Source organism: Xiphias gladius, chromosome 21 (assembly GCF_016859285.1).
Source record: "Xiphias gladius isolate SHS-SW01 ecotype Sanya breed wild chromosome 21, ASM1685928v1, whole genome shotgun sequence".
Classification (NCBI taxonomy): domain Eukaryota; kingdom Metazoa; phylum Chordata; class Actinopteri; order Istiophoriformes; family Xiphiidae; genus Xiphias; species Xiphias gladius.
This window is the reverse complement of record NC_053420.1, coordinates 21,945,874-21,970,590: the sequence shown is the minus strand read 5'-3', so window position 1 is coordinate 21,970,590 and position 24,717 is coordinate 21,945,874. Positions and strand designations below refer to the sequence as shown.

Genomic DNA, 24,717 nt, shown 5'->3' with positions numbered 1-24,717 from the left:
TCTATACCTGTCAGCCTATCTAGGTTTCACCGAGCAATTGGACAAATGTTCAGTTCAGTTAAACATTACATGGACAGGTAGTAAAACAAACTTGTTTCATGTACAGTATATGATCTACACTTAAAAGTGATAAAGAGTCGTCTGTGTAAAAGGCATAGCAGGTCATTTTCCTGCGGCTCAGATGACAGTGCAGTACATCAACAATCACATTTCAATATAGCTCAGGAAAACGGAGAGAAACACTCATTTGGTTTTCAAGTTTTTCCGGTACAACTGAAAAGAACGGTTTTGAATATCAGGGTTTCTCTAAGATTCAAAAAGTTAAACTGCTTTCGCTCAAGCACGATCAGCTGACACACCTAAAAAAAAAAGAAAACACCTACACACTTCTTCCACAGTTATCTAATATACGATGCATGGGGCTGCCAGTGAAGGGTACCAGGTTGGAGTGTGTTAATGTGTGCATGAGTGTTTGTGGCACTTACACATTGTGGAGGACACACCATCCACAGTGAGGGTCTCTGGAGCCCAAACACTCCCCACAAGTGGTGTACTGCTCGCAGCTCTCCACTGGAACTCTCCCCACCTAGAGACAGAGAGGGAGAGAATAGGGAGGTGGATGAAGAAATAATTATCCTTGTTGTAATCAAACTCGGAAAATGAGCCCTATATTCAGCTAGATGGAGCGTTTGACAACTTATCAACTGATTCAATTTCAAACTTGTGCTCAGCAAATAGTCAGAGTGTACATTTGAGTCTGCGTGTTCTGTGTGTTCACCCAGCGGTGTGTGACAGCCTCCAGTCAAGCGTGAACAGGAGAGGCATCGCAATGCATGCTGGGAGATCTGACAGGTGGCGGTGGTAACAGTGCTGTGATTGACAGGTGACCTCAAACACCAATGGGAGGCAGATGAGCAGAAGGCCATACACTCAGTGTGTGCGTTTGTGTGTATAAGTGGCTTTCTATGGTTGTGTGGACAAATTTTTGTTCGAAACCATTGTTGACCAGCCCTCAAAACTTCAAAGGGCTGTTTGAGGGTTACGTCTTAAGGGTTAACGTTAGAATTAGGTTTAGGATAGGATTAGAGATTTATTTTTGATAGTTGAGGTTAGGGTAAGGGGCTAAGGAAAGCATTATGTCAAGTAGTGTCCTCACAACTATAGAAAGACCAACGTGTGCGTGTGTGTGTGTGTGTGTGTGTGTGTGTGCACATGTGTGAACATGTATTAGAAAGTGAAGGGAAGTGTCTGAAAAGAGGCTGTCCAGTAACGTCTTGGTGCATCTGTGTGACGAGTCTCAGTGTGTGTGTGTGTGTGTGTGTGTGTGTGTGTGTGTGTGTGTGTCTGTGTGTGCGCAAGCACGTGCATTCAGCCACATTGGAAGTACGAGCTTGGTGATAGGCTGCAGATGTTGCCTAAGAAACAAGATCAAGTGTTCAAGTTAGGCTTCCACTCGGGTTAAAGGTGATGACATATGGATCACAACATGGCTCCAATGGGCCTGAAAGTGTGTGTTTACTTCAAGATTTTCACGAGTGTATGTAAGTGTGTGACAGACACATTGCTAGCTTATGCGCAGAATGCTAGTGTGCCACAAAGTAACCGCGTGTTTACACAGCCGTGTGCACATGTGTTAGAAGTGTCAGCGCCACATTCTTCACTTTCTTCACCAATGGGCCCCAAGTTGATGAGTCCCTTGAACCCACCCTTTATGATGTTAGTGTGTGTGTGTGTGTGTGTGTGTGTGTGTGTGTGTGTGTGTGTGTGTGTGTGTGTGTGTGCATATGAAGTTGCCACTGCAGGCTAGTTTTAAATCAAGCAATACAGACTGAGCTGGCTGATCAGTAAGTAACAGCAGTTAACAACCCTACCCCTGGGTAACACTATTATAACACAGACACACACAGATATAACCATGAGTACCCTGTCCAAGTGGTATGTGGGGACTAAAGTGGTGTCGGGCCCAGTGGGGGCTGACTTTTTTATGAGCTACGGATGGGAGGGGGGAGACAGAGAGGTGTATGGAGGGATAAGAGAAAGGAAAAACATGGCAGAAAGACAGCAGAGGCTTGAGGTAAGAGATAAAGCTGGTTAGCCAGAGGATGGAAACCGGGCGGAGAAAGGAACTCAGCACTGAAATATTAAACTGGTGCTGGGATTCCTCCGTGAGCTTTAAGTATAACACAGATATGAGATAGATATGACACGACGGAACTCATTTATGCTCTGAAAAGTCCTGTATCAGACTGGCTTTGGGGCTCTTTGATGGAACAATATTGCTCAAGCAGAGAGGAGACAGACAAAGCCCTTTTTTTCTTTCTTTTTTTATATTCCCTTCTTTTCCCCACTACACATTTACTTATTTCTATTACTCTCTATATTCCTTGCATAGGTTTCTCTGCCCCTAAATCTTCTTTTAGAGATTCATCCTTCCCTGAGAATCTCATTGATTCATTCTGAAGACTGAAACGTGCTGTTACTCTTCCAATTACAAGGCAATACAGACCTCAGTATTGTAGCTTTCTAGCTGGCTTTCTGCCCAGAGAGAGGAAAAGACAGATGAAATGATGCAAACGAGCAATAGTCAAGACCGGAGGGGGAAGAGAGGGAAGTGGTCATCTACTAGAAGTAGTGCTGGCTGGATGAATGGATGAATAGAGGAAAAGAGAGGTGTGATGGAACACACGCACAGGGTGAATTGGCGAGGACACTGTGCTGAGTAGATGGGATATGGTGGCAGACGGCCGCTATGTGTCATTGTCAGAACAACTGAGTATATATCCTTTCATCTGAAAGGAGAGCTGAAAGAAGGATGAAACAAGGGACTGGTATGTCTTAGATAATAAAAGGATGACAGAGGTGGAAAAGGAGTGAGAATGAATGAGCAGATGATGAATAGATGGTTGAGGGAAAAGTAGCTATAGCTGTTGATGTGATTGACACCTTGGGAGAGAAAAAAATCATCACAGGATGTCTTTCATATAGTCTATGATTTTAAAAAGGAGAAAAATGGAGAGAAAGCGTAAGAATGGTCTGTTCCTCATATTATCGAGGACGCCAACCAATTCCCCCTCTCTTCTCCATAAATCATCATGACTGTGATTAAGGACAATGGTCCACATAAATCATACCAACACTGTGGGTCCTTGGTGAGCTAGCATAACCTTATCACTGCCCTGTGTAATGATAGATATAGACTATTGTTCACAATTGTCCCTGTACTAGTAGTAGTGAAGACACTATGTGCTCTATTGAGTGGGAGTGGCACAGAGCTGTTGATGTGGTAGGGCGGCTATGACAGTTGTTTTTCCCAGTGGGGATATTAAATGCTTTACTGGGGCCGGGAATGTACTTGTATAACTGCATGTAGATACAAAAATGTGTGTGTTCATGTGTTGGGGACACTGCCTGCCCACCCACAAACACAAACGCACACACGCGCTTGCACACGCACACACACACACACACACACACACACACACACACACACACACACACACACACACACACACACACACACACACACACACACGCACACACACGCACACAGATGCACACAGACACACACACACAGACACACACTCACTGTATCCCTCTTTCTGTCTCTTGATGACTCTTAATACGCACACGCACACACACACACTCGCTGTCTCCCTCTTTCTGTCTCTTGATGACTCTTTTAATGAAAGCCAATTCCCGACAGTGTGCTACATTACTCCTTTAAATGACCTTATAAACCAAGTCTGCCATCTCCTCTCTCTTGCCATCTCCTTATTTACAATAGCATCCACTGCTATAACTCAATTCTCCTTTCTCACTGTCTCTTCCTCTGTTGTCAACCCTCCACCCTGACCATAGCGCAATGCCATGACATCTCCTTTCTGCTATAAACTTTCCACCTTTTCTCTCCAATCTGTTTTTACAGAGAGCTATCACCTGCCTGTAAATGTCCAACTAACAGGCTTTGCGACAGTCACCCCCAAAACCTAGAGGACCTGTAAAGCTTTCAGCGTGGCTTTTCATTGGTTGTTAAATCAAAAGACATAAAAGGATCGGCCTTGTAGTGGCTTCCTTTTTTAACATTCAAACACAGGGATAATCTATAGTAGAGGAGAAGCAGAGAGGTCATAGCCAAGACGTCTACCAGAAGAGAGCCTCTTCTCTGGGTCATACTGTCATTTTCAGCTGTTTATAGATATCTGCTTGAGACTCATAAATTAGTAATGCCCATGCCTCCCTGAACAACTACCACCAAAACTCTTGTGCTTAAATCTACAGTAGAGGAACTTGGTTTTACTGAGAAGCTTTCAAGGGTCAAAATATATGATTCCAGTGAAAGGAAAGAGTATACATATGCATACAGTTAGCTTTCTTTAATAAAACTGTATTTTGGGAAAAAATGTCACATTCTGTTGCAAGAAAAAATTCTCAGAAGTCTCACAAACCTTACTCTGTAATCTTAACTAGCTGTGGTTAAGATCAAAAAGAATTTGGAGAAAGAGTCCAATTTAAACAAAAATTAAATGCAAAACGCATTTTTCTTGCCACAGGTTTTCTGTAAACAGCAGGAACAGTTTAGGGAAAGTGAAAAAGGTGAGGAAGAGGATGAGGAGAGGTTATCACCTGTCATCATCCTTCCATCACTTCTTCTTTGTTACCTGCCACTAACCACATCTGCATTAATTTAATAATGTCCAATCATCATCCATCTTCTTGTCATTTAATGTTCAATGGGGGGGTCTATCTATCTATATCTATATCTATATCTATATCAATCTATCTATATATATATATAGATATATATATCTATATATAGGGGCTTACGAGATCAATGGCTGGCTAGGAGCTAGGAGCTAGAAGCTCGATGTGTTGACTGACTGGAGATAAGAAGGAAAGCAAACAAGATATATATATATCTATATATATATATATATATATATCTATATATATATATATACATATATATCTATCTATCTATCTATATCTATATCTATCTATATCTATCTATATCTATCTATATATATATCTATATCTATATCTATATATATCTATCTATATATCTATCTATATATCTATCTATATATATATATCTATATATATATCTATATATATATAACTATATAGTCAATAAATGCCCCAGGACGACAGAGATGTAGAAATAAAGACAGATAAAACTGGACTTGTATGTTAGGGTGCAACTGTAGCTGCCAAATTGTGTTGTGGCTGTCATTACTGTGCAGTGACTGTAATTCATGTTGTCACCTTCTGCTTTGGCGTCAGCCTGTCATGCCAACAATAGATCATTAGAAATGGGAGTTCTACCCGCCCTTACTAGCATTTCTGGCTAACCCCTAGGCAGAGTCCAATATGACTCTCAACAGGGTGTCCATGTACGTGAGCTAGTTCTTCCAATGCTGGAATACCTGCTCAGGGGGGGCCAGTGGGGGTGGTTGTATTAAAGGCTAGCTTAGCATGTGTGCATTGACTGGATTGTAAGGGGCTTACGAGATCAATGGCTGGCTAGGAGCTCGATGTGTTGACTGACTGGAGATAAGAAGGAAAGCAAACAAGACTAGCAGGGTTTGGTACTGAAAAGGAAGAAGAGGTGCTGAAGGATGGCTAAAGAGAGGGAGGATGGGTAAATGTTGTGTAGTGGGAGAAAAGAACAGTGAAAAACAGCAATCACATCATTGTGTTCCATCGAAAAATCATCTGCTGTCATATCCAATTTGATGAGTGATGTCCAAATACTGAATCACTGTTACACTGCAACGATGTTATGGACAGATCTGGTCATTGTGGTCAAGTCAAATTGTTTGCTGCAGACCTGTTTTAGTGAATTTGGTCTTTGTATGTCACAGTGGGAGAAAATAGTGCCCACTGTGATAGCTGTAATCTCTTGTTTTCTCTCTAAAACTCACTCGCTGCAGTATTTCTTATGCCCACTGCCCTTCCTGCCTCCTTCGCTATATTTATCTCTCATATTGTGTTTTGTCTGCTGTTTGTGTCTTTTTAATTTATCTTTTTATCCTTTCTCCTACACCAGGCTCAATTATTCATCCTTTCCTTTGTTTTTCCTCTTCTGAAATACTGTTTTCATCTATTCTTCTATACTCCATTCCAGTGAAAACAAGAGGCAGATAACACAACTTATTTATTTGTCAATTGTGTGTGCACATATTGTGAGTTTGAGGCCAATACAGATGACATCTCAAATTCCCTTCTCCTAGGAAACTATGAGCTATGAGAGAACAGATATACAGTACACAAACAAGCACCCACGATAAGATTATGCTGGAGCTGTAGGAGTGCTGTCTTACTATATGTGCGCGCGCACGCGTGTGTGTGTATGTGTGTGTGTGTGTGTATGCGCACACGTGCACCTTCAAACTTATACAGAGATACCTTCAAATTTGGATACCTTCAAGTTTTGAAAAGTGCTTAATAAATCTTTAAAAATGCATGAAAATGGCTCCAAAAGTCAAACATACATCTCCTGGTCCTTATATTCTAATCTTCTTTATTTTTAAAGAACAATTTATTTTTTCCAACAAAAAAAAAGAAAAGAAAGATAATATGATGGGCTTAAACCTTGAAGGGGCTAGGTCTGAAGTAAGAGCAACATTAAATCAACAGTGAGGACTGGCTACACAGACAAATTAAAGTGAAAACCCAGAATGAGTAAAAGTTTGAAAAATCAAGATGGGGGAACTCATCACTCTTCATCGCTACTCTCATCACATGGACATTCCCATTAACTCTTCCAAAAAGAGCTAATCTTAAACTATAGGTCAATACACACTCACTCTTTGTGTAGCCATTTCTCCATAATACTCTGTCCTTCCTGTGAGGGACAGCCTGATAGAAAGAGAGAAGAAAGAGAAGAATGAAGTGGAATGAGAATAAAAGAGGAAAACTAAGAGAAGGACAAAAGAAGAGACAGAGATTGAAAAACCACAGAAAACAAAGAATTGGAACGAAGAGACTTTAGAGAGAGAGAAAGAGAGAGAAAGAGAGAGAAAGAGGTAAATGTGACTGGCTAAGGTAGACAGGCCTAGGGGTCTTCTAATTAAGTGAGGATGGGAGAGGCCGGCTGCCTGGTAAATGACTCTGTCACTTTAGTAAATGGACTTGGTGAGGAGTGAGGACCCACACAGCTGGCATTTCCATTAGCACTGCCAAGCGACCACCATATATACAGACGGAGAGAAGCAGAGGTGGGGGGGTGGAAATGCTGCTTTTCTTTATATGTTCTTGAAGGAGTTGCTGTGTGGAAGTCATGCCTGGTAGGTGTATGGACAGGTGTGATTGCAGAGAGCTGGAAAAGAAGTGAGTAGAATAAACAAAATCTGTCTGATTGATTTCAAGTTAATGTGTATGCTGTCATTCAGGATGACGTTTATGAAGTTTTACAGGAGCTTTTGAAATAATACAATAACAAAATTGCAGTAGAGAGAATTGGTTAATAATAATTATGTAGTTTAATAAAGTGATGTCAAAAATGAATCCAAAGACATGTGGAAGCATCTTTGAAGACCTGATTAATATTTGTCATGTTCTTTCTATGAAGTTAGCTAATGTTGCCATATTCCCATATACATGATATTATTATAAACTAGTACAATATAACCACAATTAATGTGAGAGATACTTATTAGTATTGAGACAATTAGTCAGCTAATTGATCAGACTGAAAGTTAAAGGGGCAGTCTAGCAATTTAGTATTGCAAAATGGTCAAACCTGATGCAGCAGAGGAATAGAGATCCCAGCTTTTGGTCTTTAGTATGGGTCAAACTCAGGGTTATTTTGTCATACTTGACAAAGTCCGGAAAATAAGAGCTAAAGAAGACATTATACAACTGTTTTCACAGGCTGAGTAGTCTCAGAGACATTATAAGAGAGAGACAAACCACTTAAAGAATATAAGTGTGTTACACCAAAGATGGCAGTTTTGTGTTGTTTTTCACATTTTATAGACAAAATGATTAAGTAAACAAAACATTAACAAATTAATCACGAACAAAAGCACAACAAAAAATTAGTTGCAGCCCTACTTATAATGCACAAATGTCCTTCTAGCTGTATGTATTAATATCATGTTCGTTCTTTTTGTAATTTCTAAATACTGGCAGAAAAATTGCCTTTCCACTCTTCCAATGAGCTTTTCCCCATTTGATACTTAATAACCGGGTCTGACGAGGCCTGATGTGCATGAATTTGAAAAGAAATTTAACTAAAATTCAAAACAATTCCCCGCGCTGTCGTGCATGAGCGACACTTCACTGTTCTACCCAGAGTGGCTTGTGGTTAAGGCACAGGACTCAACACAGTGATGTACCACTCGGAGCGGCTCCGCCGGCCATGCCAGCTTTTGATTGGCCTCATTCAATGACAATCAGTCAGAGCCACATCTTTCTGCCCCAATCACTGTCAAGCAACAGGAGGACCGATCGTACGGCCGATTGATAGTGACTGAGAAGAAAGGGGAGGAGGGGGAGATAGAGGGAGAGTGAAACCATTAACCTCCCTATCCATTTCAACCTCTTTTCTAACCCTATCAGTCTGCTCTATCACGCCATCCTTTGGGAAAAGACGGCAGAGTAAAACAGAGAGAGATGAGAGAAAGACAAAGCTATCTCTTGACAGCTAGACTTCCATTAGGACCGATAGCATCACGCCTAAGACAAGTGTCTGAGCACACTTTTCTGATGGGGCACGCAAACAATCAAGCACAGTTTGTTTTTGTTTTTTTAAATGGGAAAGACCGCAGGAGAGAATGATATGACTAGAAAGAGAGGTGTGACAGGAAAGGCAGGAAACATAATTAAGAGAGAAAGAGAGAGAAAGAGAGAGAAAGAGGTAAATGTGACTGGCTAAGGTAGACAGGCCTAGGGTCTTCTAATTAAGTGAGGATGGGAGAGGCCGGCTGCCTGGTAAATGACTCTGTCACTTTAGTAAATGGACTTGGTGAGGAGTGAGGACCCACACAGCTGGCATTTCCATTAGCACTGCCAAGCGACCACCATATATACAGACGGAGAGAAGCAGAGGTGGGGGGGTGGAAATGCTGCTTTTCTTTATATGTTCTTGAAGGAGTTGCTGTGTGGAAGTCATGCCTGGTAGGTGTATGGACAGGTGTGATTGCAGAGAGCTGGAAAAGAAGTGAGTAGAATAAACAAAATCTGTCTGATTGATTTCAAGTTAATGTGTATGCTGTCATTCAGGATGACGTTTATGAAGTTTTACAGGAGCTTTTGAAATAATACAATAACAAAATTGCAGTAGAGAGAATTGGTTAATAATAATTATGTAGTTTAATAAAGTGATGTCAAAAATGAATCCAAAGACATGTGGAAGCATCTTTGAAGACCTGATTAATATTTGTCATGTTCTTTCTATGAAGTTAGCTAATGTTGCCATATTCCCATATACATGATATTATTATAAACTAGTACAATATAACCACAATTAATGTGAGAGATACTTATTAGTATTGAGACAATTAGTCAGCTAATTGATCAGACTGAAAGTTAAAGGGGCAGTCTAGCAATTTAGTATTGCAAAATGGTCAAACCTGATGCAGCAGAGGAATAGAGATCCCAGCTTTTGGTCTTTAGTATGGGTCAAACTCAGGGTTATTTTGTCATACTTGACAAAGTCCAGATAATAAGAGCTAAAGAAGACATTATACAACTGTTTTCACAGGCTGAGTAGTCTCAGAGACATTATAAGAGAGAGACAAACCACTTAAAGAATATAAGTGTGTTACACCAAAGATGGCAGTTTTGTGTTGTTTTTCACATTTTATAGACAAAATGATTAAGTAAACAAAACATTAACAAATTAATCACGAACAAAAGCACAACAAAAAATTAGTTGCAGCCCTACTTATAATGCACAAATGTCCTTCTAGCTGTATGTATTAATATCATGTTCGTTCTTTTTGTAATTTCTAAATACTGGCAGAAAAATTGCCTTTCCACTCTTCCAATGAGCTTTTCCCCATTTGATACTTAATAACCGGGTCTGACGAGGCCTGATGTGCATGAATTTGAAAAGAAATTTAACTAAAATTCAAAACAATTCCCCGCGCTGTCGTGCATGAGCGACACTTCACTGTTCTACCCAGAGTGGCTTGTGGTTAAGGCACAGGACTCAACACAGTGATGTACCACTCGGAGCGGCTCCGCCGGCCATGCCAGCTTTTGATTGGCCTCATTCAATGACAATCAGTCAGAGCCACATCTTTCTGCCCCAATCACTGTCAAGCAACAGGAGGACCGATCGTACGGCCGATTGATAGTGACTGAGAAGAAAGGGGAGGAGGGGGAGATAGAGGGAGAGTGAAACCATTAACCTCCCTATCCATTTCAACCTCTTTTCTAACCCTATCAGTCTGCTCTATCACGCCATCCTTTGGGAAAAGACGGCAGAGTAAAACAGAGAGAGATGAGAGAAAGACAAAGCTATCTCTTGACAGCTAGACTTCCATTAGGACCGATAGCATCACGCCTAAGACAAGTGTCTGAGCACACTTTTCTGATGGGGCACGCAAACAATCAAGCACAGTTTGTTTTTGTTTTTTTAAATGGGAAAGACCGCAGGAGAGAATGATATGACTAGAAAGAGAGGTGTGACAGGAACGGCAGGAAACATAATTAAGAGAGAAAGAGAGAAGTGAGGTTTGATATATTAAGTGTCAGGGAAACTGTCCTTCTCTGGGTATTTCGGCCAATATCTAAGCATATTTTCTACTGTATTTTTCTACTGTTCTCTACTAAGAATTTAATGTCATTTCTCTTTTTTCCTTTCTCTTCTTTCATATCATAGGGCTAGGTCAGCAACTAACAACTCTTTTTTTTACCTATCAAGATCAAGCATCGCCTTTCAAACTGTAGCTTACTGTCTCCATTAACTATTTAGTGCTTTTTTGTAAAATGTTGCATAATTCTTACAAATGCCCATCAAAGTGTACTATAGCCCAAAGTGTCGCCCTCCAATCTCTTAATTTACCCAAACAAAAGTCCAAAACCCAAAGATATTGATTTTACTATCAACAAACGGCAACAAATCCTCATATTTGAGAAGCTGGAACCAGCAAATGTTTGGTGTTTTGCTTGAAAAGTGACTAAAAGTAAGAGGCCACAAGTATAATTGGAGAGCAGGCATGTCATGAAAACTGCACGGTAGAAACATCTCACTCTCTTATTCTCTGATTTGTATTCAATTAATTTCTGTATTTGAATTGCATCACATTTTCTTCAAATTTGATTCATTTTCAAAACCCCAGAGTTAATATATTCTAGCTTTTTTCAGATGATTATTGATTTGTCTTAAAAAAGTTCTACTAAATAAATGTACTTGGTAGGAAAGTAAGCTCATTGTTGCTCAGAGAAATGTTATGACTGTTTAAATGGGTTTCGGTTGCTGTTGTTCTCTGTTGTTCCGTCCAACAAGTCTGGTTTAAGATATAATGCAAATAATTCCTTGCACTATTCTCATAAATTTGAAAAGTTTTTTTTTTTTTTTTTTAAACTGCTAATGAGTATATTCCCAACTAACAGTACAGACATTTGTGGTTATAAAAATGAATAAGAAATGTGACACCTACGCACGTGAGTGCATGATTAACGATGTTGAGTATGCACTGAGTGTATGTGTGCACTGTCTTGTGCTGAGAAAGGTGCTATAATTGTTTGAACTCTTGTAAGTGAGCGCCATTTACCTACACGGCTAGGCCCCCGCACCGCACCTGCACCAGTACCCCCACCCTTCTAGTCACAGTACTCTCATCTTCGGCCTCTCTGCACTAGGTCTATTAACATTTACATAACAATGACCACCTCCTTGCTAAAACTCTGTATGTGTGTGTGCATGCGCGTGCGTTTGTGCGCATGGTATAGAGGACATACGAGTAGTATTCATCAAAGCTTTACACCGTCAAGTCAGTGAGTGGGAAAAATGAAACAGGAGTCATGCTCATAAATCTAAATGAACAGGTTGGATGCTTAGTGGGCTCAGTTCATGAACGAATGTGACAAAAAAAATTATAAAAAGCAAGTGGGTAAAAAAGTTCTTCTTCTGCTAATGCTATTTAAATAAACCATAGTTGCTGTGTGCTACACATGCTCTCTGACTGATAAAACAAAGTGTCAGCCAGTAGCTGATGTTTGAACGCTGCATTATGTGCTTGTTAACTTTGGGAATTCCTCCGTCAACCAGAGTTTGATAAATTGTGGTAAATTAATCTTTGAGCTACTTAGAATTGACTGATTAGCTGTATCCAGTTCACTAAAATGTCAGTCTTGATTGATACAACCAGCTGCTTATTATGTGTGTTGATGTCACTCTGTGCTAATGTGTTTGCTAATGAGATTGGCAGTGAACCAGTAATATGTGAATGTAAACAGATCGACACACACACACACACACACACACACACACACACACACACACACACACACACACACACACACACACACACACACACACACACACACACACACAGAGGATTGATGTCAGATGAAACCCTATGGGTAAGATATTACTTGATGAGGCCTTGTTGAGTGAGCCAACAACACAATACAGACCATTGTTTGCTATTGTACGTACTCAAACCAACAGCTTGTGAATGGCACAAGCATGGAACATGTGTTCCATGCTTGTGCATGAATACAGATTCCTTGGAGGGATGTGAGTTGTGGTGAAATGTGGAGGGGGAAATCTCTTTCAGATGCTGAATGGAAAGTCAGACAATAGTGTTAGCCCACACAGGCGAACACACACACACACACACACACACACACACACACACACACACACACACACACACACACACACACACACACACACACACACACACACACACACACACACAAATATATGTTTGAATGCTGAGTGTGTTTACAAATGCAGATTCCTATAAAGACATGCAGATGTGGTTGAATCAACACACAAACCATTACTGGTACAAAATGGAATTGAGCCATAAATGCTTTTATGTGCTCAAACACACACGTGCACACACACACACTGTACCACTCAATGAAGTATCCTTGACACTTGAACATAACAAACTTGTTATTTCATGCATACACATAATATATCTTTTCCCTCCACTGTATCAAGCCATCCAAGTCCTTCTCGTCTGTTTCCAGGACGATCAGACTCGCTCAAAACACAGTCCCCCTTCCCACATTGGAGGAGATGAATATTCATGCTTTCAGCAATTAGCCAGGACTGCTCAGTAAACCGATATCATATGCATAGCTGCCACCAATCAGGGATAGGAATCAAGAACTGGTTTCTGTTGAGAACTGGTTCCAAATTGTCTGAACCATCGGAATCGTATGCCTGTGAGTTTATCAATTCCTTTTATTGATACAGGCATGTTTTTCTGACAGTCAGAGCTGTTGATCTGCATCTCTCTCTAGTCTGTCTGTCTCACTAACCTCACTGAGCAGTGCATCTCTTGGTCTGTCTGTGTCTTGCTTTCTTGCCAGCGACTTTCAGGGCTGTGTTCTGTGACTTCTTTGCCTGACAAAAGTGAGTGTTGGGGCAGAGAGAGACGAGGACAAAAATCTGACTTCATTGTTATACTTTGTTAGTATGCAGGTCACACTAAACATCAGCCATAATAGAAAAAAAGAGAATTCTAGCAGTTGCAAGACGGCTAAGCTTTTACTTACAGTTTAGAGTTGATTTTTGACTCGTAGATTTGTGATAAGCCAGTTTCCTTTGGCAGATCTGGCACTTGACTTTTTTGGGGTTCATCTTCATAAATTTGGAAGTTATTCCAGATGCTTGACTTTTTAGACATCTTGGTGGCATAGCTGTAAATTGTAAGCCTGTCACATGGTAACTGACCCCGTGTCAGGTCTGGTAACGGTAGACAAGAGCTGTTACGCACAAACCTATCACTAAGATTAAATGTCCTTGAGTCTGAGAACTAAAAATATTTCATAGTGATGCATAATGAAAAATCTTGGATTCCTGTTTCTTATTTCATGGGCTATTTGGGATTTTTATGGTAATGCATATTATAATATTAATAAAAAATAAACAAAACAAATGAACGCAAAATTTGAATAATGATTTGGACGTCAATGACTATGGCAATGGTAGAAGTTGCAAAGCTCAAAGTCATTCAGGTCAGTCCCTGTTGAGTGAAAGGGTGACAATGTTCTTATGGAATCTTTTCACATTTTTGTGAAAAGAAAAAACATTAGCTACCCGGACGCATTTAACAAAGTTTCTCATCTGGATGCAAATATTTTTCAATTTCCGCCAACAATAACGCAGTTTTGCGATATGAATAGGGCAATGTGTCTGTGAGTTAATGGATCCTTATCAATAATGTCAAAATTTCTAAAATGTCAACTGGTGCAGACCTTTACCTGTCTGCTCACACCCAGTAAAGTCAAATAACCAACAACAAACTGCAAGCACTAAGTAACAAACACAAACCCATTCAACATCGACTGCACTCAAAAATAAACTGATTTCAGTTTCCTGTAATAACATACTGTCTCATCAAACACACACACACACTTAAAACACACACACAGCAGGACGTCCTCTCCTGCTGTCATATCCTCCATTGATAATAATGACAGTGATGAATATAGCTGGAACAGAGCGAGTCATAAATCATTGGGCCTCGCCCCTTACTCTGACTCACTGCCTGGGCCTTCATTTGTGTGTGTGTGTGTGAGAGCATGGGGGGACTTATCATGGGCTACGCATCAGTGGATATGTCCAGCGACACCTTAATGTGCTTGGCTTGTCTGAGGAACCCCCGCAGGCAACTAGACAAACACACACACACACACACACACACACACACACACACACACACACACACACACACACACACACACACACACACACACACACACACACACACACACACACACACACACACACACACACACACACACACACACACACACAGACATGAGAAAATAGGAAAAAGGGAGCATGGCTGCATTCCTCACGCAAGCTTACTAGTATGTCTGTGTGTTTGTGTGTTTGTGTGTGTTTGTGTGTGTGTGTTTGTAGCACTGTGGCAGCCTCCTTTAGCTCAAAACCAGCCACCTGCCATCAACCCTCAAATTTTCCTCTTTCCCTTCATCTATCCATCCTTCTCTCAATTTTCCACCTGTCTCCTTTGAGAAAGACACAGAGTTTGTGTGTGTGTGTGTGTGCGCGTGTGTGTGAGAGAGAGAGAGAGAGAGAAAGGACCAGAGAGAGGGGGGTGCAGCAGTGATAGCGAGAGATCATTAAAAACTTGGGAATGGGAATAGTAGAAGCCAGTTGAGAAGGGAGGACTCAATTTGGGCTTAGATGATGGGAGCGTATGTGTGAGAGAGAGTGTAAGTGTGTGTGTGTGTGTGTGTGTGTGTGTGTGTGTGTGTGTGTGTGTGTGTGTGTGTGTGTGTGTGTGTGTGTGTGTGTGTTGCAGCCGATGCGCGGATTTATAAAAGCAGGGATGGTGGGGGCATAGCAGCATAGATGGAGGGCAGAGGATAAAAGATGAGAGTAGGACGGAGAGCAATAGAAGGGAATTGCCCCCTCAAGTCATTAATGCTAGAAAGGGGGTTTAGCTAGGAGGTCTGGCAACCACAGCCCCCCCCCTTCTTAACCCAAGCCTGCTAACCATTAATGGGGATCAAACACACAGCAAGATAAAGGTGTGTGTGTGCGTGCGTGCGTGCGTGCATGACAAGAATATCTGGTGAGTTCTGAAGAAAAGGGCATGATGGGAGGTGGATGGAGACAGGCCGTCCTTGAGTGTAAATGGGGGTATGGATGTGTGTGTGTACATAAAGTGTGTGAGCCTGAGCGTATGTTCTTGTCTTGGACTAGTGCCTATAAGTAAAACTGTGCATCTGTGTGTGTGTGTGTGTGTGTGTGTGTGTGTGTGTGTGTGTGTGTGTGGTTGCATGCGTTTGTGTGTCCCTCATGCCCTTAGCTGCTCTACCAGCCAAGATAAAGCGGAGCAGGCCCCCAAGTCACAAAGACATGCTCACAAAAACACTTACACTAAATGTGTCACCACATATTTCTGCTAAACCTATTTCAAAGTCTGATCTTCAAAATTTTTAGAACAATAAATGTCCATTATTATTTGTTTTGTTTCTAATACACAACTACAGTGATTCAACTTTCTCTTCATTTACGTGCTTCTGTACGTTTAGAGTGTGCTTTCCACAATCACATACTGCTTCTAGCGATCCATACAGTTACTACTCTACAAGAAATATCTGTGTTATTCCTGCCCAAAATCTTAACATTGTACAAGCATTACAGTGCACAATTGTATCATAAAATTTGCCTGTTGCACCTCAAACCTTGCTTGTAATCTAAGAAGGCAACATGTACACTAACAGTAAAGTTACTGAGAGGAACTGTCAACACAATGCAAGTAATGTTAGCATTAGCAGCTAATGCTTGTTTTACATTAACTCAGCTCCTGCCAGTTACTGAGCTCATATGTGCCCATTCAGCATTATTCAAAATACCATACTCAGGAAAACGTCATTGACCAATGAAGAGTGGTAAACAATTCCCAGTCAGCAGCTTTTTAGACAAAATTTCTCCTCCTGGCCAAAGTTTCCCAGTGTCAAAGTACGCATGTTTATTATTCAATTGTGTGGCAAAACACATCATTTTCTGTGATATTTTTGATTCAGTATTTGAAATTAAAAATGAGGAAATAATTGATTTATATTTGTCCCACTTTTCACACTTAAAAATTTAAAAATCTCAAATCCTAATCACGGATGAATACAATCAGCTTTAAAACAGAGCCGAATCATTACAAATTAATGTGTAACATTTCTGTACTGGATCATGGACTGTGTATCTAGACATGTATTCAGAAACTGAGATGGAGAGATACACAACCTTAGAACACTTTTTTTCCAGGCACCCAAGGAGTGATAAATTTGACCTTTCAGCAAGAACAACCAGGCCTGGGTATCATACCTCAATAACTCTTGAGTAGCAAGTGAAGTATCAAAAACTAGCATTGAATACATTTTGGCAAAGTTCTTGTTAGACAACATTAACAGGAATGGATTAAAAACTTTGGTATGTTTTTTCTTGGTTGGTACCAAAAGTCATCATTGGCATCATATTGGCACCCATGTTGAAAAATTTAAAACACTACCCTGCCATACCCACGATAGTTGTTTATTTGGAATACAAAGTGTGTATCATGGCTTTCCACTTTAATTACTGCAGCTTAAGTAATTAATAACTAGCCTTTGAAAAAAAAAAAACATTCTATGGCCATGCAACAGAATTGACAAGACTTGCCTCAAACACCTTTCCCTAAAAGACTTCAGCCACATATCTCTCCCTTTTTTTTTTAATCAGACGGTCTTTTCCCATAGCCCGTTTTAGATCTATTAAATACAGACAAATTCACATCATGTACAACCCCACTTTCCTTTCTCTCCCCTCCATCTCTGCTTCCTTCACTCACCACACTAATGAGACAGAAAAACGAGAGGAGCAGCTGGGCCTGGGGAGCGACAGAGAAGCGACACGCTCTCCTCCTCCTCCCCCTCCCCTACCTCCTCATCTCACCATCAAAGTAGACACAGTCCTCGCCAGCGGTGGGGCTGGTAATGACCGCAGGCGCGCGCGCGCACACACACACACACACACACACACACACACACACACACACACACACACACTACATGTGACCTATAACACACCCAGTATGTCTGTGTGTGTAATGTCTTGATTATTAGAGAACCGTCATGGTGGTAATGTGGTAGCTGGTGTAAGTGTAGCTGGTGTGTGTGTGTGTGTGTGTGTGTGTCTGTGTGTGTGTGTGTGTGTGTGTGTGTCTGTGTGTCTGTCTGTGTCTGTCTGTGTGTGTGTGTGTGTGTGTGTGTGTGTGTGTGTGGCTGTGTAAGTACATCCAGAGGGGATGAGTTGTGTTGTGATTGTACAGTGGGTAGGAGGGTTAAGATATACTGTAATGGGGTGAGGTCTGCTTTGGACAGTTGGTGCTGCTGTGTTGCAACCATGCAATACAGCAGACTGGCATATATTTGTGTGTGTGTGTGTGTGTGTGTGTGTGTGTGTGTGTGTGTGTGTGTGTGTGTGTGTGTGTGTGTGTGTGTGTGTGTGTGTGTGTGTGTGTGTACAGGCCTGTGGGTACACCCAAATAAAATATGTAACTGGAGGCATGTATGTTAACAAGGCCCCCATGCAGTCTCCTGTGGTAAGTGCCATATTAACGTATGCTGGACATGGAGGCTAATGATGGCCACCTACATATACCAATCATTACAGCACATGTACTGTGTGTGTTTGCCTCACATAGGAATTTCATAAATTTAATTCCATGTGACTTGTTATGTTGCCATTTGGTTCCTGCATCACAGCTGCACAGAAAGATGTATTATATGCAGTGGAGTTTGTGATTGCATGTGTTTCCTAATTTGTGCATCTTTTTGAGTGCATCTCCCACGGTGAACTCACCTGTCTATCAGTCAATGTGTAGATGTACTGCTGGTCCGGGCTGAACAGCATGTCTCTCAGTAAGGGACTTCCTCCCTCACTTACGGTCACCTTCTCATACAGCACTGCTGGTCGGTTTGGACTCACAGAATTCACCAGGATCTACACGGGAACACAGGAAAAACATATTTAGAAACACACTGAAATGCTCATACAAACATTCTTATGAATGTACTTTAAAATGTTAAATACATATAGATATATGATCCCTCACCAACAGTGATATGCAGTATTGTATTTATTTTATTATTATCATAAAACCCGACAGCAGCTGCTTTACATTAAAAGTTTTACAGTAAAAGTCTTCAAAAAGAAAGGCATGAAGATAAAAGACATGGTAAGGGGGGCTTTTACTTTGAAGCAGCTGCAGGCAAGAGTGCTTGAGTCCTGAATGATAACCTCTTGCTTTAAGACAGTCATGGTATAGTGTTTAAACAAAGCTGAAAATAGGTAGGTTACTTTTGTAAAACAACAAACATGAATATGTCAATAATATTTGAAAAAAAACAAAAAAAAAAACACAATGCATTCATTTCCTCTCTTTTTCATCACATGGAGGCACAATGACACAATGAAATACCAAGACATATTAATCTTTTTTCTTTCTCTCATCTCATATCCCCCTTGCAATATCCATACAAAATGTATCTCACGCTGCTTATTTTCCCCCAACCAAAGTTTTAACACACTGTGGTCTCTATGTATGTTTCCCCAGCTGGGGAAATAGGCTGAATTTGCTGCAGGTCTAACAAGTGGTTATAATTATAGTGGTAGGCAGCATGAAATTATCAAAATTTTGGAAAAAGGTTGAAAGCGTCTGCTTTACAGAGCCATGTAAACAGTTTAATTGAAAGGCTGTGTTAATTGCAGTATTGAATACAGTGTTACTGTGAACAGAGGAATGATGACAGTGGTAGATGCATGGGAAGGAACATTATTGACTGGATAATGGCATTATTACAACTGTTGAAAAGACGGCTCTATTCAGCACTTGGGAAGAACTAATGAAAACAACTTTACAACTGAAATTGTGACAAAAAGTAATGTGTATGAAAATACTGCAGTCCTGTAAAAAGTCGAGAGAGAATAAGAGTGAGTCACTATCTTTCAGTTTCAATGAAAACTTAATCACCCAATACACCTGAAGACAAATATAACTATTTATCTCACAGTGCAAGCAGGCGCGTTCACACACGCGCACATTCACAGATGCTCAAATTTTCTTTGTGAGCTTTGGCGAATAATTTGCCCGGATATGGAAAGTAATGGTTCAGATACAAGATAGTAGATTGGCTGGTTGGGATGGCTGTGAGCCAAAGTCATCTCAGCAGCAAATGAAAAGCGCAGAACGACAGTGGGGGGGCAAGTATCAGCTCTGCATTACAGGTCTTTGTCGATTCGCACTGCTATCAGCCCACAGTGACAAGGAGGGGACAGCAGGCAATGACTAGCTGGGAAATGATACTGAACACACACACACACACACACACACACACACACACACACACACACACACACACACACACACACACACACACACACACAGAGACAGATATGCATGCACTAATATGTGCTTTGATAGATATGTGCACACACGCACACGAGCACACACAAAGATAGAAGGAGAAACACACGGATGGATGCTGAGCGCACACACTTTGTGATGAAAGAATTTATTTACAATCTCACCAAAAGAAACCAGGGGCAACAATTCCATTATCTCTCACTGCTTGTGTGTGTGTGTGTGAGAGAGAGAGAGAGAGAGAGAGAGAGAGAGAGAGAGCTCATAAGGCTGTGATAAAGCACTGAAGATGAGAGGAAATATGGATGTTATTATCTAGATAATGGGCCAGTAAACAAAGGATACATTTCCTTCATGGATGGCTCACATCTAGACGTCCACGTAACGCACTAACACACACACACACACACACACACACACACACACACACACACACACACACACACACACACACACACACACACACACACACACACACACACACACACACACACACACACACACACACACACACACGTTGGGCAACACAGTTTTTAAGTACAGACAACTGGAATAAGGAAAAATGCTGGCTGACAAACAGAGGTGAAATAATAGTTTTCTGTGAGCTTCCAGCATAATTTTCTCTCTCACTCTAACAAAAAACATAAAAAAGGGGGGGCATATCAGTTGGTAGACACATCTATCACTGGACAAGACAACCAAGTCCAGTTCACTGGCTAATGACCAGTCCCAGCCTAGACTGGTTTTGCACAAACAATAATACAGTGAATAAAAGTCTGTCTTCCTGTCCATCTTCCTATCTTCTGTTTGTGTCCATCTGCTTGTCTGCCTGTGCATCTTCCAGTGTGCTGAATCCCACTTTGTCCATTACTGATTCCAATATGACCTCGGACAGGACCACTACATCTTACAACCTTTTCTCTCCTGTCTTGGTCTCCTTTTATGTCTATGTTTAACTCAACCTTTCGCTCTGACTCTGAGTATGAACTTCATATGCAAAACATTTGAAAAATAAAATGTGTGGGGAGATCGACAAAGGTGAGAAAGTGAGAAAAAAAAGAAGAGCAGGCGAGAGACAGTAGAAGACGTGTGAAAACAATAAATCGTCTCAAATTGATTTATTCCATAAACTGGCCAGAGAATATGGAATCCAGGGAGAGAACAAAGGACTATGTACAAGCTGAACAGATGGATGGATGGATGGATGGATGGATGGATGGATGGATGGGTGGGTGGGTGGGTGGATGGGTGGGTGGAAGGATACATAAGGAACGTTTGTCTAACTGAATTAAACAGAGCTACTGCGCTTTGGAATCGAGGCTACAATCTCTTAACCAGGTTAACGACGGGGGGGGCCTCTACATTTATGAGGGTTTACAGCTTCTGCTAGATGAAATTAGCATGTACAAAAACAAGTATGTGTGTAAGAGTCCAGTGAGTCTGTGTGTGCTTACATGCCTGCCCATATGTTTGTCGGTTTTCACATTTATCTACAACCACCTGTAGTGTTTTAACATGCATGGATCTGTTTTTTCACACGTGTATAAATTCACAGGTTTATGTTTACATGAATATAAATGCAGACCTCGATGTGAATGTGTATGTGTGTGTAAGCCAAGTCCAGAAATCAATGCAACAGTCAGTGATGATGGGAGATGCTGCTACTGTCTCATTGTCTCCTTTGTATTGCTCAGCTTTCTGCTAAGTGCTTGATGGATGGATTCAGAGTGATGCTGTGTTTCTGTCTTCAAGAAAAGCCCCATATCCCCTCTCTTGGCAACATGTATAATGTAACATTAACAAATCCTAAACGCATTAGAGCCACTGTCTTAAGTAAGGACATAGAGAAGTAATGAGAGAGGGAAGAGAGGAAGAGGACAAAGGAGAGAGTATATGAGTGGGGAATAATGAGGAGTGAAAGCCACAGGGAAAGAAACGCAGATGAAAAATCGGTCTTTGCATCTCTTGAATTGTCTCTGATGCAAAACTCTAAACTCAACTTTTCGTAACTACTACTCAGAGTGTTTCCATGACCTACAATAACTGTTCCTTCCTGGAATGTTAATGTTGTTTTTCAGCTCAGCAAAACTGGGAATAAAAAGAGATGAAGCAGTAATGGGTGTTTTCCACTACAGTTGCGCTCTCTGGAGAGAAGTGGCCCTACAATGTTGAGAACACTGAAATCTACAATCTAATGCAGTAGTTGAGCAAAACAAGTCGTAGAATAATATCAGGTGCATCCCTATAAAGTGTCCCATTTCTAAAACTCAACAACATTCCTCAACCTACCCAGGGATTTCATAACCATCCCTGTATTTCCCTGTCTGCAACATGCTTCTTGATTTTCAGAAACGTAGCATAATCCCTGTATGGGAACAGAGATTGCAACCAAATACACCAACACCACACCATCACCACAGAAAACTACCACCGCCCCTCCTCCTCCTCCTCCAACCTCCAACATCCATTTTTTTATCTGTTCTCTGCATTAATACCTCCCTCAACCCACCAATCCACCCAAAAGCCCCTAATGCCAGGTTTTATCTGTGCGAGGCAGGCCTGGTTAACTCTGATAGACACACAGGATAGTTATAGCTGGAGATAGGGAAGGCTTGCGGTGCGAGGGTGAGAGAGTTGGGCGATAAGACAGTGGCATGTCAATGAGAATGATGCCTGTCATAGCCGCAAGTGACAACCGATGGAGCTCATGCACATGAGAGTGAGAGACTTAGAGGCAGTGAGAGAGATCATCAATTGTGTGTCTTCCATAGCATATGTGCACTGTGGGAAGAAAAGACGTGAAAGAAACAAGAAGGAGGGAAAGAAGTGAAGGGAGCAAAGGAGTGACAAAGGACTCAAGGAGCATACACTGTATCAAAATACTGTTTCATACAGTAAATTAAAATACAAAAAGGGAAGGAAAATAAAGAAAAGACGAGGGAAGGAGGAGCTTCAATCTCTCAAAGACGAAGAATTAGCTTCACATGGAACAGAAAAGAATGGTCCAGGTGTCTTCATAGGTCTGTCTGAGGGCCATAACACACCAGCATGAGCACAAAGCTCAGGTAATGGTTGTGACATTTCAAAGCAGATTTGGACATGTGTTTGAACATAAAGCATACTTGGCTCACTAATAGCATGTAGAAACACACACACACATGCACACACACTACCTTTATTGAGGGGTAAACTTGACATAACTATGGCTACCCATGCATAATGGCAGCAGGCCCCACATTCCTGACTTTGATGTGAAGGGGGCCCCCCAAGCGTATGTGCATGTGTGTTTAGGGGGGCCTACTGAAGTGGGGAATTCAGTGTGGCCTTCTGCAGAACAAAAGGAAATGAGGGAAAGCAGCAAGAGGGCGTTGAACAGGGGAGATAAAAGCAGTCCTATAGTCAATGGGCTGTGAGAGGGAGTGATGGAGAGGGTAAGAAGTGTACAACAGATGACAATACTTTGTATTAGTGGACTCAAGTACCTAGGTGATCTTGTATAATGTACCATACCACTTGGTTTTACTGACCTGGGTCTCACAGTTGTTAATACTACCAATTTTTCATGTTTAATTTACTATATCAGTGATCTGCTTTTTATCCAGGAGGCACCCACCAGCCCCTCTTACAGTCAGTGATTCTTTTCTTTCTTTGCGCTTTTTCCGCTGTTAAAGATCATGTGATACGATCAGCAGCTCCAGAACAGCAACTAAATGGATATAGTGGTAAGATTATTTTTTCAACTGCTGTTTCCAAGGTCAAGAATAAACTCTGATCATCAGCTTTTCTAATCAAAAAAATAAATTCAATTCCATGAAATCGTAAAATCTTAACTGAACGACTTAATACCAATTTATCCAAAGATTTCACCCTGACCCTTTCACAGACAGCCAAATAAATTCATACAACAGTCACAGACATTATATTGGGCTCGGCGGAGACTACCTAATGACAGCTTCATGTAAACGTCTCCCATATCCTCTCTGTCCCTCTTTAAGCTGTGTTTTCTATCTCCAGCAGGGGCGTTCGGATAAAGGGGTGAAATCACTCATTTCCTATCTCACCGGGAGCTTGGCAGAAGTTGAGCGCAGCAAGACACAAAACAAATCCATCAATTGTTCTTGAACAGCAACAGTTGCCATTAGAAACATTAGAAAAACACACCTTTTTCTTCTCACTGAGAGTGTGTATCTTTGTTTTTAGGGCCGTTGTGCCATTTTCAGTAGGAGGACAGGACCACTAAGGAGGCATTAAGAACTTGAAACTATACTCAAAAACACACATGCACATGCAGGCATAGCAGAATGAGCAGTAATACGCTCATTCTTGTAATAAAGCTGCCATGCACTGTTTTTCTGAGAGGAGAGCAACACCTCGATATATTTAAAAAAAAAAAAAGCTCTGTTGGAGTAACTTGTATTATCTAGCAAAATAAATCTCCCTTACTGTAGCTCTAAAGTAGTGTGTGTATGTATGTGTATGAATGAGTGGTTAGAAGATGGGAGCAGATGGAGCCTCACACATGAGTGAATGATCGCCCCGATACATCTATGGGGCAAATCCCCCACCACCATCAACACCAAACACATACACAGTATACACAGCCCACGCATAGAAGAGCTCAGAGTAAACCTATACCATATGTGGGTCAGAC

General features: G+C 41.1%; 1 protein-coding gene across 7 annotated transcripts in view; it reads right to left on the bottom strand.

Annotated features, from left to right (window-relative positions):
- LOC120807322 (plexin-A1-like) overlaps positions 1-24,717 on the bottom strand; it is a 181,364-nt gene that overhangs the window by 86,561 nt on the left and 70,086 nt on the right. For all 7 annotated transcript variants that reach the window (XM_040159122.1, XM_040159126.1, XM_040159125.1 and 4 more), the window contains exons 4-5: positions 18,506-18,646; positions 486-586 (exon numbers count right to left, since the gene is read on the bottom strand). In XM_040159122.1, coding sequence (XP_040015056.1) covers positions 486-586; positions 18,506-18,646 — 242 coding nt within the window. The remainder of the gene's footprint in view (positions 1-485; positions 587-18,505; positions 18,647-24,717) is intronic.